Source organism: Rhinopithecus roxellana, chromosome 17 (genome assembly GCF_007565055.1).
Source record: "Rhinopithecus roxellana isolate Shanxi Qingling chromosome 17, ASM756505v1, whole genome shotgun sequence".
Classification (NCBI taxonomy): Eukaryota; Metazoa; Chordata; class Mammalia; order Primates; family Cercopithecidae; genus Rhinopithecus; species Rhinopithecus roxellana.
In genome coordinates, this window is record NC_044565.1 from 63722040 (window position 1) to 63739592 (window position 17553).

A 17553-nucleotide genomic window follows, 5' to 3' on the forward strand; every position below is an offset into this window, starting at 1 on the left:
AAGCAGTCTGCTGCAGAATCTGGGCTCTCAACCACCATCCATGCTGCCAGCCACACCCTCCTAATCAACTCTCTCTGACTGCAGCTTTGGCTGTTTGGTCTGGAGGAGCCAGAGATTTCTTTTGGTCCCATCTATTGATGTGGCCATGGAGGACCTGGCCCCGGTGGTGTCCCTGGAACCCTGATTATCAAGCTGAATGGCACAGGATACTAAGAGCCCCTGGGTGGAGGTAGGAGGAGCTCTCCCAAGACAGATAGCTCCCGGAATTAGGGAGAAGCTCCTAGCAACAGGCTGCTTCCTTCTGGTTGTTATGGCCAGTGGAGGACTGTCAAACATTACAATGGAAGGAGGTGATTTTCTTCTGTTCGCAGTGGATGCCCTGGGAGCTAGGTGCTTCAAATATCATGATATCTCCTGGGACTCATTAACCTGGGCCCCTAAAAGGCCATGGACACTGAAAGATGGCCCTGGTACCAGTAAAATAATCACAGTGAACAGTTTTATAGTGATTCCCGCATGCTAGGCAATATACTAAGCCTAGGAGTATGTAAAATAACTCAATCCTCACAACTGTAAGAAGTGGGTTCTATTCTTTTCCCCCTTTTACAGATGAGGAAACTGAGGCAGAGTTCCAGAGCCTGTATGGTTTGGGGCAGGATGTAGTGGAGGTACTTGGGTACCGAAGGAAGTCTGAAATAGATGGACTTCTGTTCCCAGAGGCGTGGGTCAGGTGTAGGTGGGTGACGGGTTACAGAACAAGCTCTCCTATGGGCACTTTCCATCCCCGTATGCCTGGGGCCCTGAGCACTGACCTGCTTTCATGTGAAGGGAAGGGGGAAAGCACAGAACCCTGGTAGGTAATTCTCAGCCCAGTGCTTTGTGCTCACATTCATCAGGTGCTTCTGGGGCATCTCTGAGTGCGGGCACCGGCTCGGATGCTGAGTGGGGAGTGGGGATGAGATAGCGTCCTTGCTGCCCCCGACCTCAGGGGCTCACAGTAGAACAGTCTCACAGACACTTGACCGAGGCACCGCGCACGGCTAGACTGGAGAGCCAAGGCCTAGGGTGTTGCGGGGCAGCCTGCGAGCAGAATAGCAAAGGATGAAGTCGGGGCAAGCACCGAGTCAGCACTGGTCATCGTCCCCAGAGCAGCTGGGTTGTTGGACAGCGTGTGGCAGGGCCAGACTTGTATTTTGAAAAATCACTCTGGCTGCACCATAGAGCCGGACTGGAAGGAATGTACTGTGGGCTGGGAGGCCAGCCTGCAGGCCAGAGGTGACGGTGGCCTGATGGTGGGGTGGTGGGAGAACAGAAGAGCAGAGGAGAGATATGTAGAAACCTGAATTAATTGAGTTTTCAGACTTAGTGCTAGAGGTGGACAAAGGGCTGGCCACAGACGACGCAGGCCTTGAGTTTGAACCCTGGATGAATTCATGTTGGCATTTCTGAGGCAGAGACACAGGAAGAATAGGTCTGTGGGAAGACAATTTCCGTCTGGATAACATTCTGTGCCTCTGGCCTGAGTGTGGGTGAACAGCTTTTTCATGCATTCCCAGCTTCCAGAATATTTATGGAGGCTGCAGAAGAACAATGTGCCCTGGACATGTCAGAGTGTGGGGCAAGGAGATCCGTGCCTGAGATCAGTGCCAGGCCTCACGCCTGGGGAGACCCATCCTGAGTCCTCCTGCCAGAAAAGGGATGCATCCAACCTCCCTTTTAGGGAAGGGGTCCCCATCTCTAAGTTAAATGGCTTGACCAGGGATTGCCAGCCCTGTGAACAAGCATGGGCTTCTTCCATCTCCTCTGCGCTGGGGAGGGCCTGGCCTTCTGCCCCTTCCCTAGCCTCCTTCTCTGCTGAACTCTCTAGACCCTGGGCCAGAGGCAACAGTCAGAGCTGCTTTTGGTGGTAAGCAGGCACAGTGCTATGTACGGTCATGTCCACGATCTCACTCAATCCACCCCGAGGCCCTGTGAGGATGGTACTGTCACCCCCATTTTAAAGACGAGGAAAGAAAGGATCAGAGAAGTGAGGAGGCTTGTCTCAGTCACACAGCTATTCCCTGTGCCTCAAAGTATTTTCATAAGATCTCATCACTGTTACCTGTGAAGACAGGGGCGAATGTGGCAGCGAGGATGAACACCGTGCCATGGGGTGGAGGTCCAGTGCCAAAATGGGAAGGGAGGAGCTAGAGAACCAAAGAAAGGGGCTGAACCATCCCTCTGTTCCAGTATGGCTTCCCAGAAGGGAGGCCAAGCCTGTAGATGGATCCTCATGACCCCTTATCCTAGGCCTGCAAAATATGAAGTAAGAAGAGATACCTTTCCCTGCTCAGGTTGACACGGGCTTTGCTTTCTGGTCTAGAAGCAGATGGGAGCAGGTGCAGCCTGGCTTTTCACTCCAAGCCAGGCAGGTGAAGACACAATAGCCTTTCTGCAGCTCACCACTAGGCCTGGAGCCTGGTACTTTAAAAGGTCCCCATGCATCCTCTGAGCCACCAAAAACCGTTTGCCAAAGAAGGCAGGGGTAGAAATAGCTACATTCATAGCCTGTGCTATGTCATCAGGCACGCACAGCTGGGTTCACGGGGTCCCAGGCGTAGTAACACTGACTCCAGGTCTCACCCAGCCCTGAGCTTGGCCACACCTCTCCCCACGTGTTAGCTCAGCGGTTCCAATCCAACGACGAGACAAATGTCTTAGGTACTTCATAACAGGATTCAAATGGAACGAATTCTTTTTTCTTCCCTTATCACTTTGCACACATGAAATCTATTTTTAATTAGCTTTCAATATATCATCTAAAAAAAATCCTACAGCTTGCTCTCACCCCCAAATTGTTCTTAGAGAAAGAAAGATTTGTCTTGTACGTTTCTCAAGAAAATCTATATATGCTCAATGCATTTAAATAACACTCATTAAAGTGAACGGCACACAAGCTGGCTTCTCTAGTCACAGATGAGAGACAATCGCTTGACCTATTGCAAATCAAAAAGCATTTCCACACCACCTTTATTTTTCAACTGGTTAAGTTTTAAATTAAAGTCCCAATGCCCTTTTTGGAAAAGCAGACTAACAGGGCCCCAACTGAAATTTTTGCTCAGTCGATCGGAAGATAATTACAAGAAACAAAATGTGAAATTTTAAATCAGGGCACTAATGAAGTCTAAAAATACCAGTGGCCCATCCCTCTGGCTGGCAAGACCTGTTCTTCATGGAGGGGAGTCTCCCCATAATTACTCAACCCTGGGAGAGGCCAGGTTGTCACGTCAAACAATAGCAGGGAAAATCGGGGACTTTAATGAGCTAGATCTCAAGGCGTTGCGTGGTGGATCTTATTATAATGCTGGGCAAGGTTTCAAACAGAGAACAGGAGAAAAGGAAAGTTCTTTTCTTTTCCAAAGTGGAGTTCTGACTTGTGTTGACGCCATCACGCAGAGCCTCCTGTTCCCGCCTGGAGCCAGCTGTCTGTCATTTAGGAGTGTGAAATCAATTGGGCTTCAGAGATATAAAATCCTAAGGGGCAAAATTAAAAGTGACCCAAATCCAAGCCCACGTGGTCCTGTTAGGAACATGGCTCTCACACGGCAAGTTTCAAAGATTTAGTTTCAAAATTCGGGTTTCTTATTTTAAAAAAATATGCAGTTGTTTGACATTAGGTCTGACCGACAAATTATAGCTTCAGCACTAAAGGCTTTTAAGATTAGAAATGAAAAGAGATTTACTTATACATTAAAAAAAAAAAGAAAAAAAAACCCACCCAGGCTTGAGTTTGGAGGCATTTGAAGGCGCATGCATCACTCTTTCTTCCCCACAAATACAAGGGGATAAATCAACTGATGAGGCCGTAAATACAGAAGTGAGTTACATGGAATTTCAAGGAAAGAGCCAGTGTGCTGGCAACCTCTGGAAATCAGGGGGATGGACGGGTCAGTTGTTGTCACTGACTGGTGGGTCTCGCTGGCTCACCAGAAGGCAGGGCTGCAGACACTTTCTAGGTCCACCCCATCCCTGGCCCTCACCTGGCCCTCAGTCTGCCCAGAGGGGCCTGGTAGAGGGAATATTAGCAGGGCCCCTATTTCTTGTCCCCTCCCGTCCATTGGCTCAGGACCACAGAGGATGGTTCACACCCTCAGGCCCCGCACAGAGGTTACAGGAACAGTTCTGCAATGGTCATGACCCCGTAGGCACAGAAGTCCTACAAGGTCCTGTCCCTGCCACCTGTGTCTTTCTGATCTCATGGGTTCAGGGCTGACAATGTTTAGCTGCCTGTACCCAGCAGCTTTGGTGGGGTGGATCCCAGCTTGGTGCTGAGCCCCAAACTAGGGACTCCAGTCCTATCTCAGCTAGTTACCTTTTTGCACAAAACAGCTCCTTTTCCTAGATGCATGCCTGGAACGTGGCAAGCCAGCAAGATCTTGCATTAGCCCTAGAAGACCCCAGAGGGGTGATGTGGGGAGAGAATATGCCGCCTGGTGCCTTGGGCTTTGGCATAGCCTTGGAAGCAGGATTCCCACTGCCCAGTTGTCAGAGTTGGTGACTCATGAACTTGAACTGGGAGTAAGTTTCTTTCTTTTTTTTTTTTTTAAGGGAGACAGCTTAACCAAAACAATTCAAACAAAAAATCAATTTAGTCATTTTTTAAAAAAGATCTTAAAGCAAGAGTTTACCAGAATTTAGAGGTAATTTTCTATAATTTTGTCATTTAAAACTAGTGCTGATTTCCAAAACAAAGGCAGTCAGGGCTCAGATTGGGAATTAAACCCGACCGCGATCCAGACATGAGCTTTATTGTTGGGATGCTTGACAAGGCCTGAACATTGCTTAAAATGACAAAGGAAGAGACTTGGGAGAGAAGACAGGAGAGTGGCCAGTGGGGTTCCTTGCTCTGCTGAGAGGCAGAGCCCCCCAAAATGCTATCTCAAGGGGTTTTATGTGGGAAGCTGGGAAGCTGTGCCCAGAGATGCATACTTTCTAGGACTGTCTAGTCTCCTCTTTCAAAGGAGATGTAGATACCCCACTGGGGCACACTGCTTGCCGTGGACTCTCCTGCCCCCTCCTGCCAGGGAGCTGCCTATACCTGGCAGTGGCCCAGCAGCCTTCCCCACTGCATCCAGCAGGAGCAGGGACTTGGCTTGTCTGGGGCGGTAAGGGCAAGGCAAACCTATAGCAGAGGAACCCAGCAAGCCTCATATGTGTGCCCTGGTCCTCCTGTCCCCTTCTGCCTTCCAGTCTGGACTGATCCCTCATACAGACATCAAGAACCCTAATCCTGAGACTGGGAACTCCAGCTAGGACCATGTCCAGCATGCATCCTTCCAGAGGCTCTGTTCTGAAGGCTTTACCTTCGAGTTCCCTGGAGTGAAACTCCTCTGAGGCTGGGGGAAGAGGGTTAACTGAAGGCTGAGGCTGGAGGTGCTCTTTCCCAAGGTCTCACAAAGTCACCCCTGGATCCTTGAAACGAAACATTCAAGTGCCTCAAGATGGTCTGGGAATGTCTCCTGGGCCTAACTAAATTGCCTTGGGCACTGCTCTCATCTGATGGCGTGACCGAGGGTGCTTTCCCTGGGAAGGGCACAGTTCATGCTCTGAATGTCCTCGTGGGTGGAACATGGAGAAGGCCCCAAAAGGGACTGTTCTGTGGTGCCCTAAGAGTGGATGACTCTCACCCTTTTGCATCTTGGCCTGACTTTGGGGGTTGGAGGTGAGAATGGCCAGGGCTTGGGCTGGAGGGGGACGGGCTCTGGGCTTTGCAGGCTCTCCCTTCCTTTCTCTTCCCAGGCTCCCTCTTCTTACCCAGGCGCATTTCCCCACCTTCCTTGTCCCGCCCTCCACACTTTCCCTCTCCTTCTCCCATCTCAGGCCAGTTGTCTTGGGCAGGCAGAGGCTCCACTGCAGCCTCTGGGTTGGGGAGGCCAGTGAAGGAGCTGGCATGAAGCACACTCCTGTCCCGGTGGTGTTGCAGTGACCGCGCAGGGAGGTGCAGACGCAGGCCTGTGGGCAGGCACGTGGCAGCAGGACTTACCTCTGGGGTGCCCTGGGTCGGTGAACTCATACTTCCCCACGCCAATGGTCCGCAGCATCTGCAGCCCGTGGGCCGAGTCAGTTGTGGGGGGCCCATTGGTGGCAGGGGCACCACTGGGGAGAGTGGCGGACGGCTGGGCTGGCGGCGGTGGAGGCAGCAGGGGCCCTGCCATGTGGCCGTTGCCCACAGCGGTGGGTCCTGGGCGGGCCACCTGCCCCACACCAGGCAGTGTGGACACGGCCAGGGGCTGAGGGCTGGCATACAGGGCCTGGGCAGGCATGTTCACCACCACGCTGCTCAGTGGCTGAGAGGGCGGCTGAGGGAGCGAGTAGTGGCCTGGCATCAGCGGGAGTTGGGGCCCCACGTGGGGAGGCAGTGAGGGGGTCACCCCAATGACCGGGGCCTGGACGTTCACAGCCGGGCTGAAGGTGGGAGGCTGGGCCACTCCATAGGAGTGTGCGATCAGGGTGGGCTGGTTCCCGGCGGCCACCGTGGTCACCCACGGCCCTGTGCCTGCAAGGGAGATGGAAGAAACGTCATCTGCCGGTTACATATTCACTCAACAAACACTGACCACCCCAGGCCCTGCACTGGGTGCTGGGTTACAGAGGTGAATGAGACACCTGCGAACAGGAACTGACCGATTAGGAATCTGTGATTGTGGCAGCCCAGGATAAGTGTGCTGGGGGTCTACGAACAAACAGCCATTGGGGCTCAGAGGAGGAAGCAAGGTCTGCCTGGGAGAGGTGAGAGGCAGTAGAGCAGAGAGAAGGAAGCAGAGCCCTTTGAGACTTGGGTTCCACTCTCAGCTCTGCCACTTAGTAGTTAAGAACCTCAGGAGCAAGTTCTTTTTTATTTTATTTTTTGAGACAGAGTCTTGCTCTGTTGCCCAGGCCGGAGTGCAGTGGTGTGATCTCAGCTCACTGCAACCTCCGCCTTCCAGGTTCAAGCAATTCTCCTGCCTCAGCCTCCTGAGTAGCTGGGATTACAGGTGTGCACCACCATGCCTGGTTAATTTTTGTATTTTTAGTAGAGACGAGGTTTCTCCATCTTGGCCGGGCTGGTCTCGAACTCCTGAGCTCAGGTGATCTGACCACCTCAGCTTCCCAAAGTGCTGGGACTACAGGTATGAGCCACCGCGCCTGACCTCAGCAAGTTCTTATTTCCTCTGAGCCTCATTCTTCTCATCTGTTAAATGCAATTAGCAATACCTACCTCGGGGGACTACTGGGAAGAACTGAATGAGGAAGATGTATTCGGAAACAAAACAAAACTAGCAGAGTGTCTGGCAGGTGGTGAATGCTCCATAAATGCTGGGGTTTCTCCTCCCTTTCTGCAAGCTCGCCTCTGAGGGAGGCAGGGGAAGGGGATGGTGGAGACCGGGGTGTTTGCTGGGCCCTCAGGTGAGGGCACTGGAGCCCGGGGCCGGGCATGGTCCTCGCAGGAAGGGAGGGACCCGGGTGGGGGATGTGTGGAAAGGCTGGCCAGGCCTTGCTGGGGAGGGCGGACCTTGTGCTAGGCAACGTAGGCACGGCCAGCCCTGGAGGAAACAAGAGAACCCCACTTTAGTCCTTAAGAAAACTTTGGCTGAACAAGGTGGGGTCCAGATACACCTCTTGAGAGCCGACACAGAGGCGAGGTCAGCTGTGCCACGTGGGGTGACCTAAGGGGGCTTGTGAGGGAAACTGGGAGACACCATGACAGGGAAGGCCAGTCTGGGCTGCCTCTGACTGAATGAGCCTGGGTCCAGGTCTCCATGGCCCAAGTGCTACCTTGGCTTTCACAGCTGCTCTGGGGTGGCAGTGTAGACTGAGGATAGGGAGACAGAGGGAGTAGGGGGCAGAGGGCCACTCGGCACCACAAGCCCCACAGGATAGAATGTGGAGCTGGGAGCTCCCTCTCAGAAAGAAAATGGCGCTGACATGGGGCAGGAGCTAAGATGGTGGGTCACTACCAGACCACTGTCCAAGGGAGAGCCAGCTGCTGGTGAGGAGCGAGGCTCAGAGTCACATAGACCACGGTACGAGGCCTGGGTCGCCCCTTCCCAGCCGAGGGACCGTAGGCCCAAGCTTTTCCCGAGCCAGTTCCGTAAGCATTGCGATGATGCACAGAATAGGACATGCAATACATGTGCAACACATATTTATGATTTTGACAATGAGAGAGGTCAGGGAGAACTGGAAGCCAAGAAACTTCAGTGAAGTCATGGCAAGATTCTAGAACAGGCTGCTAATGGGAATTGTCCCCAAGCCTGAAGAGGGGAGGTGGTGTCATTATGAAGCAGCCTGGGTGTCTTAGGCACAAGGCATGTCATCCCAAGCTCTGCTCTTTCCAGGATTAGCCAGGGAGCCTGGAAAAATGCATCACAACTTCAGAGCACAATGGGCGGGGCCCCAGGGGACTCTGTGGCAGAGACACAGAGACACAGTGCCATGGAGGTGATTTACTTATGATGTGGTGAATGGTCCAAGGGTACAAGAGACCTAAAGAGAAGTCTCTAGTTATATGTGGCAAGCTCCCAGCATTTTAATCCGTGACTTGGTCCTGACGTGGAAGATAGGACCAGGTCTGCAGGGAACATAACTGGGAGGGGTAGGGTCAGCAACAGAAGCTGGTGTCTAAGAGATCCTAACAGCAAACAGGGGACACTGATGAGGGCTTGCTATTGGGTCCCCAAACCCAGCTACCTAAGCCCAACTGTGAGGACATGAACAGGGGTAACTGCAGCTGCTGGGGCATCTTGGGGTGCTGTTGAGGCAGCATGTGACGTGGCTACTAGCTGAGCAGTGATGAGACCAGAGGTGCTGAAGGAAGCACGTGCCGGGCAGACCACTCACGGGCTATTTGCGTTGAGTTCTGGACGCTGCACTTCAAGAGGGATGCAGGGGGCAGAGCAAAGCCCTAGAAGGCAAAGGGCCTGGAATCTATGGGCTGCGGGGCATGGCCGAATGGCCTGGGGTGTTTATCCTAAGACTTTGAGAGGGGGATGAAAGGGGTCTCCTGACACCTGTGGGGCTGTTGTGTGGAGGGGCAAACAGGTGTTCTGTGTATCCTAAGGGGGGGCTCTGGGGCCAACGGGAGATAAAAGAGAGGGCATTCATTATGGCTGGAGCTGTCCAAAGAAGGGCTGGGATGTTGTACGAGCTGATGAGTTAATTCCCAGTTCCCGAGGGTAGAACACCCCAGTTGTCATACAACCATTAGCAAGGAAAAACCTTACTGGAAAGCATGTCTCAAGAAATTTGCTATGAATCAGAGTACCCAGGTTTGGGAATGATGATTCAAAAGAATCCGGAGCCAATTCAAAGTCACCCCGATAATGTCATTCTCACTCCCTTTGCTCTCCGGAGTCCTTGAGTAGCAGAGAAAGAAATAGAGAGACAACTCCTTCACAGGGAATTACACACAGTGCCTTTCCCCCTGAACCTGACGAGGGGGCTTCTGAAGGCCCTGGGGTCAAGACCTGCTATGCAGGAGTTGGGGTCCCCAGGAAGCCTCCAGCTTCCCACCAAGCCCTGGGCTCAGTCGTTTCTATCTGCCGACGAGGGACGTACCTGGATTGTCACTCTCCCTCATCTGTTTGGAGGGTGGCTCATCAGTATCCCAGGGTGTGGACTGATTGATAGGCGTCTGCCCCCACCGGATGCTGGTCGCCAGTCCCTGGGACTGACTGTCTGCCTTGGAGATGCCAGGAGCCTGTGGGAAGCAGATGAGGAGGTGAGCATGGCCTGGCCAGAGACCAGTCTCCAGAACAAGACTCCCTAGGAGGGACCTAGCCTCCAAAACAAGACTCCCGTTGCCTAAGCTTCGCCCACTGAGCACAGGGTCAGAGACAGAGCCTACTACGGTTCCGCCATAGTAGTAGCAGCTGGGACCTCTGCTAAGCTCCTGCCTCTAGGAACACCCAGGCCAGTGCCTCCCTGGACACCCTCCGTGGCCACTCACTCTACCAGCCCTATCATAATGGGAAGAGCGTTCTGAGCTACGAGATGGGATCTCCGGCCCTCGGACCATCCACAAACCACAGCCACACAGATGCTACCAACTTATCAGGGCATGTGCTGAGCATTGTGTGCCCAGCCCAGCCTCTGTGTCACCACTGGCTGGCTCTTGGACACGGGAGAGGGCAGCTTTCCAAGGGGCCACCAGCAGGCAGCAGGTGAGGGACTTTATACATTTCCCATCCTGCCCCCACACCAGCCTCTGAGGCCCAATTGTCCTATGGAGGAGGTGTGGGGAAGGTGGGAGCTGAGGCCCATGGCGGGGACAGCTCAGATGCTGCTTCTAGGTGGACGGTGGGACCCTCAGCTCCTCTGTGCAGGAAGGAGGCAGGCTTTCTGCTCTGTGAGTCCACTCTCTAGCTCAGATTTGCAGATGAATGAAAAAATAAACGTCAGAGTGAAAAACAAACAAAAACAACAACAAACAAAAAAACCCACCAGGACAGCATTTGTCTCCCTGAGCCACAGCCTTATAATGGAATATTATATAGCTATCAAAAATCATGTGTAAAGAATTCTTGATGACAAAATGCTTACACTATAATGTTTAATCAGAAAAACAGGCCCCAGAATGACACACAAATGGCCTCCCTATGTAAACACCCCTGTGTCAGATGATATATGTAGGAGGGAAATGACCAAAATGTTAACAGGGATGTTATTCTTGGCTGAGGGGATTATGGGTAACTTATTTTATTGTCTATACTTTTCCGTATTTTTTTTTTTTTTTTTAACTATGGCCATTATATATACAGGCAAAAAACAAACAAACGAAAATACTCCTGGAAACATGCTGGAGAGGTTGGGATAAGACACCTGGGATATGCGGGGGTGTGGGTGTCAGGACAGGTGGCCCTGGGAAGAGTGAGCACAGTTCCCCAGAGCACAGCCAGAGCCCAACCAGGTGTGGGATGAGGGGTGGATACGGATGCCCACCAGGAACAGCCACAGAACACAGGAGCCTCCAGGGGCATCTGCAGGCCTCTCAGGTGAGGATCATGGTCCTTACGGTGACTTCTGATGAAGCTTGACCCAGGAACCCAGCTGGTGGGAGACAGGGCCTGCTGCTGAGCCCCCCTGACCAGAGTGGCTCTCCTGGGTTCTGTGCCAGGCACAGAGAGGGGGTGTGGATAGGGAGGCTGGGCAACACTTGGGGCTTTGACGCATAGTGCAGACAACACACAGCGCCTCCACAGGGGCCTGCTGGAGGAGCAGGAGCCGTATCCCATTAGGACCTGTGGGCTGCACTCCGCTAATTGCATCAGGCTACACTTTATCTCTGGCCTGCATTTCAGATGCTTTGCTTCTGTGAACAGAGCAAGAAACAAAGGAAAATGGTGAATCTCCTGAGAAAAGAACAATTCAAGGGACGAGCTTCCTTATCAGAGGGCCTGCCCCATTTCTATCTGTGGGACAGACAGAAGCTAGGAGGAGAGGGGGCTGGGGACTTCGCTGCACTCACTAATAGTCTTAGGGAACAATAGCATGGTTTTTCCAGCATTCTCCAAATAGACAGCTTTTAACGTGTGCCCTGTCTGAAGGGTCTATCCACTCTGCAGCCTTCGTTGTATTTCCAGGCTCTCAAGGTCCTGGTGGCTCAGAGGTAGGGAGATTGCTTTCCTTGGAATCAGAGGCATCCGAGGGAGAAGGAGCCTATGCCATGTCCCATGCCGTCCCTGGGAGCAAAGTGTGAATGCCAAGATCCCAGCCTCATGACCGGCACTCCCTTCATGGACAGCACAGAAGCCCCTCCTGCCTGGAGGAGGTGCTGCAGCCCTTCTCCGCCGTGCGGGATCCTGGAGGTGTCCCAGGCAAGAGGCTGTTGAGGATTTCAGCATCCTCCGGCAGCCACTCTTCTCCCCTCTTGAATCACACTCCGGCCTGGCAACTTGACAGGGAAGGGAAGCTTCTGGAAACTTGCCCTGGAATAGCCCCTGCCTCCAGGAGAGGAGGTTGGGGTCTCCTCAAGTTTGGGTCCCCATGTTCTGAGCACTAAAACTTCAGGAGTTCCAATGGTCACCCTAAAATTGTTGGAGTTTCTGAACTTGAAAAAATCTCACTTTTCTAACACAGATTGCTCAGCCCCTTGGCTTCAGAGCACTCCTGCCGCTCACTCATTTAGTTTGTTTCTTCTGCTTTAGGTCTATGTCGGGCACTGCTCTAGGCACTGGGGATGCGGATGACCGAGACTCAGCCCTGCCCTCAAGTGGCTGCTGCGGCACAGTGGGAGGACTCAATACATGAACAGCTTGAGGCAAAGATGCTGGGGTGTCCCGGGTGTGCAGAGGCGGGCCCAGATGGGCTGTGAGCAGGCGAAGTGGGCTACAACCGGCCTGCTATTTGGCTGTGTCGTTCATGAATACTACAAGCAATTTCTTATGTATAAGAAAGCAGCTCTGTGGTGAGAACCAAAAGTCTTTTTTTTTTCTTCTTTAGGAAGGATACACAAGGCTACCCATTTTCTACTAAGCACTCACAACCTCTGAAGCTACAAGCAACCTGTAGTTCAGGAATTTTATTTATTTTATTAAAATAATACAATGACATTCCTTCCTCCACTTCCTCCAGAAAAAACCTGGACACAGGGTATGCCCATTGCCGAGGAGCCCGGGCCCCCGGGGGGGTGACATGCAGAGCCACTGGTGATGTGCGTCAGCACGGCCCGACCACAGCCCCCTCTTGCAACGAGTTCCAGGCCCTCAGTAAAGCCACATGGTCCCTGGGTTCCGGAAGCTTCTAGGGGACCATGTTCAGGTCCGTGGGTCCGGCTCTGAGCCCAGCTCCTGCTAACTCTTTCCTCCCATGGTACAGAATCCCCGCAAGCCCAGGCCACCCTGATTTCCATGCCTCCTGGTTGGGGGGCGCTGACAACACAAGAATGCCATGAAAACCAACCAGGAGAACTTAGCCTGGGCAGCAGGGAGGAAGGCAGAGTTGAGCAAGCCTCCCCTCGTGCCCTCCCACTGCCATCATCTGGGACACCAGTGAAGCCACCCAGACCTTTGGTCGTTCCCCAGTGTTCCTGGCCATGTCTTCTGCTCCAGTGACATGATGGCACTTGGCAGAGAGAGGCAGACCAGGAGAGCCTCTCCGTGCCTGGCCCCACAGAGTGGCCCTATCTGCCCATCATCGGGCCTGAGCAGGCTTCTCTTGGCTTTCCTTTAATGAGATGCTAATGGGATGCATCATTAACGCAGAAGCTTTTTAAACCCTGAGCTCTTGTACATTTTCAAAGGTCACAGTTTTATGGCAGCTGACAGCACCCTGCTTCTTTCAGCAACTGAAGAACACTAAAGACCCAGGGCCTGTATGGCTGAAGCTCTCTGCGAGGCAGTGCAGAGCGGGAGGCACCTGCTGACGATGGGGGCTGGGGGCCTCCACCTTGCAGCAGTCTCAGAGGACACGTGGGTTCACTCCACCAGCTTGGGGGGAACCAGCCGTGCAGGGTCCACAGAGCTGCTCTGAGGGACCTGCTTCATTTAGGGAAAGGTGTGTAGGGCCGTAGGTGGTGTGCAATGAAAGATGCCTAGTAGAGGGCGAGGGGCTGACACTCACCCGGGGAGGCAGGAGCAGTGGATGCCCACACCAGGCTGTGGACCCAGGAGTCTGTGACACACAGCCCCGAGATGCTTTTGCTAACTTGTCCGTCTTTAGGAAAATCTAGGAAACCCCTTTTCCTACTTTGCACAAAGGTACCGCATAGACTAGCAGTGTCCCGCGTGGCCAGGGAGGTTTGAGGTTTGAGAGATGGCAGGGACTCCCCTGGGGTCCTCCCAGGCCTCGCTTGTTCTCACCTCTACTCTCTGTGCACCCAATGACCACAGGACCTAGCGCACTACCCCCAGGGCCTTGTTTCTGCCCCATCTTTGCAGGCAAAGCTCCATAACTCCAAGAGGGCAGGGTCTCTGAGCTACAGCGTTGGCCAGTGGAAGAAGCATGCATCACTGTTGGCTCGATGAATGAATGAATGCACAGGGTGGATTCCAGGGAGAGTGAATGACACGAGTCACAGAGCAGAGCAGTGAAACAGCACGGTTCCCTCACTGGGGGGCTGAGGTTTCCACATCATGGGGGCCGTGTGTGCTGGGGCCTTTAACACCGTTGCCCTGGATGCTGCTGGAGCCCTGGATGGCCCAATCCACTGACCAGCAGAACCCATCAGCCCCTCCGGATGCCTTGATGTGATCAAGGCATGGACACTGAGGGGTGACTACTGCCTCTGTGGAGCTGGGGGGACCTGGGGGAGTCTCCTGGAGAAAACAGAACACAGCACCCTCCACTATTTGCCCAAGGATGTCAGAAGAGGGTGAATCAATGAAGCCTCGAGAAGAAGCTTCCAGAAGAGGTGGGCTGGGGCTGGGCCACAAAAGCTAGGCAGGATTCAATCTGGCAGACGGATGGGGGCCCAAGTCACCACCAAAGGACCCCACAGCAACCAGTGCATTTTCAGCCTAGATACATCTGGCAGAGACAGGCTTCAGAGTCCACTTCTGGGGTACACATGGGCCTTTTCTGGAGGGATGATGATGCCAGCACCCACAGCTCTCTCCTGCCAAGGAAACTGTCTCCCAGACCGGAACCTGCAGGCCATGATGCCCTGTACCATGTGGTGCAGACAGGGCTGGCAGGGTGGCCTTCTGCTGAACATCACTGAGCACCCTCTCTGGGCCAGAGGCACCACCAGGTACCAGGGATCTGTACTGGGCAAGGTCCTGCCCTGGAGGAATTTACAATCAGTATAATGGGACACCTGCACCAGGGAGCCGTTGGGGTGACACAGGCTTGGACAGAGACCCCAAGGAACAGACCCATGATGTTGTCTCACTCCCACCCCTGTTAACAGAGAGACTTGTGCTACCCTTAAGAAAAGGTACAGTAAAATCATGACGAAATGCAAAGGGGAGACCAGACCAGGGGACATGGGGAGAGGGATGAACACTGCACACATGCAGGCCACGGGGCTCCTGGAACTGCTACAGTGGAGCCTTCAGCATAGCATGGAGCTTCCACTTAGCCAAATTAACACACACACACAGTCCTGTGACTCTTTTGACATAGTATATCAGATGCGACACTATAACAGTCCTGGGTCTATCTTTTTAAGAGGCTTGAAGCTTCTGCCTTGGTATCTTAGACCCTCCAGACCATCAGCAAATCAGCTGAACATCACCAAGGGTTACTAGTCAACATCACGGGCTCAGCAGAACTGTTCAGCCAAGCTCTCTCAGAATTCCTGTGCACAAATTTGGGAGATATTATAAAATGTGTCATTTACAGCCACTAAAAAAGAAACAGGTAAAAAAAAAAAAAAAAAAAAAAAAGGGATACACAGGCTACTGTGTATCTTACTATTTTGTATATATTGCAAAATAGTAAAGAGCAAAGTCATTTGTGCCTTATTCTTGACATATAAATGCACAGTGTTACATGCATCTCTTTGGTTCTGTAGAGGATTGGGGGCAGTATAAATATAGTGGGACTCTAATTACATAAATGCCAAAACTAAAGTTAGTGCAGCATTTCCCTAACACAGCCCAGCTGGGTGGTGGGTGTGAAGTGGTCTTGGATGAAAACTTGAGGAGCCCCAGGGAGGACAATGCCAGGGGGTAGCCTGGAGTTCCCTGTACCCTGAGCTTCATCTGGAGCCTTGTTTCCATCTCTGGACTCCCCACAACACCCAGCTCATTTGGGGAAGACAAGCTTTGGTGTGCCCATCCCACCCACCTGGCTCTGGGTTCTGATGACTCCTTCTGGCAAGGGATGCTCACATGTGCTGGCCCTCCCTGCAACTCTGGCATGGTTCTGATTGCCACATGCTTTTGGAACTCCCTACATCAGAAAACTTGCTCTACCAGCTTCCCTTGCAGCTAGGGCATGGCATGTGACCTGTAACTCAAACCCACTTAGGTGAAACTGCAGTCTGGAAAGCTGGGTAATGTGAGGAGGCCAGCACTGCTCAGAATCCATGCTCTGCAGAGGCTGGTGGCAGAGGAACAGGGATTTGGGAGCACATGGTGGGGGTAGGTTCTGGTGTCCTCAGCCTAGCACTGGGGGTGAATGCTGTCATTTCCTTTTTCTTCTCACTCTGCAGGGTTATTCCCAGGGCTCTTCTGAGAACAGCAAGAGCAAATTCGCACAGTGCTCCTAGCAGAAGTGCATTTGTTGCAGGCACCTCTGACCACCAGGCCCTGGCTTGCCCTGGGGGGAATCATATCACACCAGATATGAGCTCCAGGAGGGGGCATCACTGGGCAGGCCATTCCCTGCAAAGAGTGGATATTTCACTTTCTTTCAGCTTCCCTCCCTCTGCAGGGCACTTGAGGTCTTCATGGTGCCAGGTCCACCTGTGGGGAATGATGGCATCCAGCTTTTGGGAAACATGTTCAGACCAGGGTGTTGGGGACTGAGCATGTAGGCCTCTCAGGGGCTCCTGCACTGCAAAGGTGAAGCCCCAGGAAAGCAGTTCTTACTTGAAAGGAATTATGTTCCAATGGTAGAAACTCAGGCTTGGGGAGGAGATATCTTGGTGTCTGGGATCTTTCAGATGACAGCTCATAGGTTTATAGCTGGGCTGTTAGGCTTTCTAGTGTTGGCAGGTTATCACCGAGAACACTGATTCCAAGATTACTTAGGGAGGGCTGCCGACCACCACCAATGGGTGATGGTGCACAAAATCTCCAATGTGAGTGCATAAAAGCAGCATCTGGAAGAGTCGTTAGAGGGACGGAAGTTTCTGGACCCTACCCTGGAGGTTCTGATTCAGTTGGTGTGGGGTGAGGGACCCCAAAATGTGCCCCTTTAATAAACCTACAGGGGATGCTCGGCAGGTAGTCCATGGACTCGCTCTGGGGATCAATGAAAGTCTTCGCGTTTAAGTTCTTGGGGCTGTGTGAGGGGACCGCGGGGTTGATGCTGCCCATCAGGTCCTGACTGGGAGAGTTCTGGGTCTTGCTTATGTGACTCACGGGAACCAGCTCCTTGGCGAGGCCACTTCTGAGGACTTCTGTTCTGAGCCTAGGTTTCAGGGGGTCAGAAGGACATGTTGAGAGTCACCAAAGCTGGAAATCTGTGGCCTCTGGGAAGCGCAAATGACATATAAGATTCTCTCAGTTCTCATTTCCTGATTGCTACTGAACTACAAATGAGAAGATAATCGCAGTTAAATCCCTACGTGGGGCCAGGGGAGGGTCTCCCGAGCCCCACCTGCCCTCATTAACGAGGCTGCCCTCTCTGGCCCCCTGGCCCCAGGTCTGTGTCCTCGGCCTCCCCTTCAGAGCCCTGCCATAATGCACTCCGGTGCCTGATGAAATTTCTAATAATACTAACCAATGATGTGTTAAATTGAGACACTTCTGGCTCGCATGCTGGAAACTGCATGATGGTTTAAAGGACCAGTGCTTACCTTTCTCTATCAATTTGCTGCTAAATTACTACTTTCGGAGCAACTTACAGAAAAGTAATTCTTTATTTAAATTTTAATTTCAATCTTGTCATTTAAAATATATATTCAGATTCCAATCATATTACAGA

General features: G+C 52.6%; 1 protein-coding gene across 3 annotated transcripts in view; it reads right to left on the reverse strand.

Moving 5' to 3' along the window:
* The window catches only part of KLHL29 (kelch like family member 29), a 320072-nt gene that overhangs the window by 57321 nt on the left and 245198 nt on the right, over window positions 1–17553 (reverse strand). For all 3 annotated transcript variants that reach the window (XM_030920719.1, XM_030920720.1, XM_030920721.1), the window contains 2 exons: window positions 9577–9718; window positions 6023–6535 (listed from right to left, as the gene is read on the reverse strand). In XM_030920719.1, the coding sequence (XP_030776579.1) occupies window positions 6023–6535; window positions 9577–9718 (655 nt within the window). The remainder of the gene's footprint in view (window positions 1–6022; window positions 6536–9576; window positions 9719–17553) is intronic.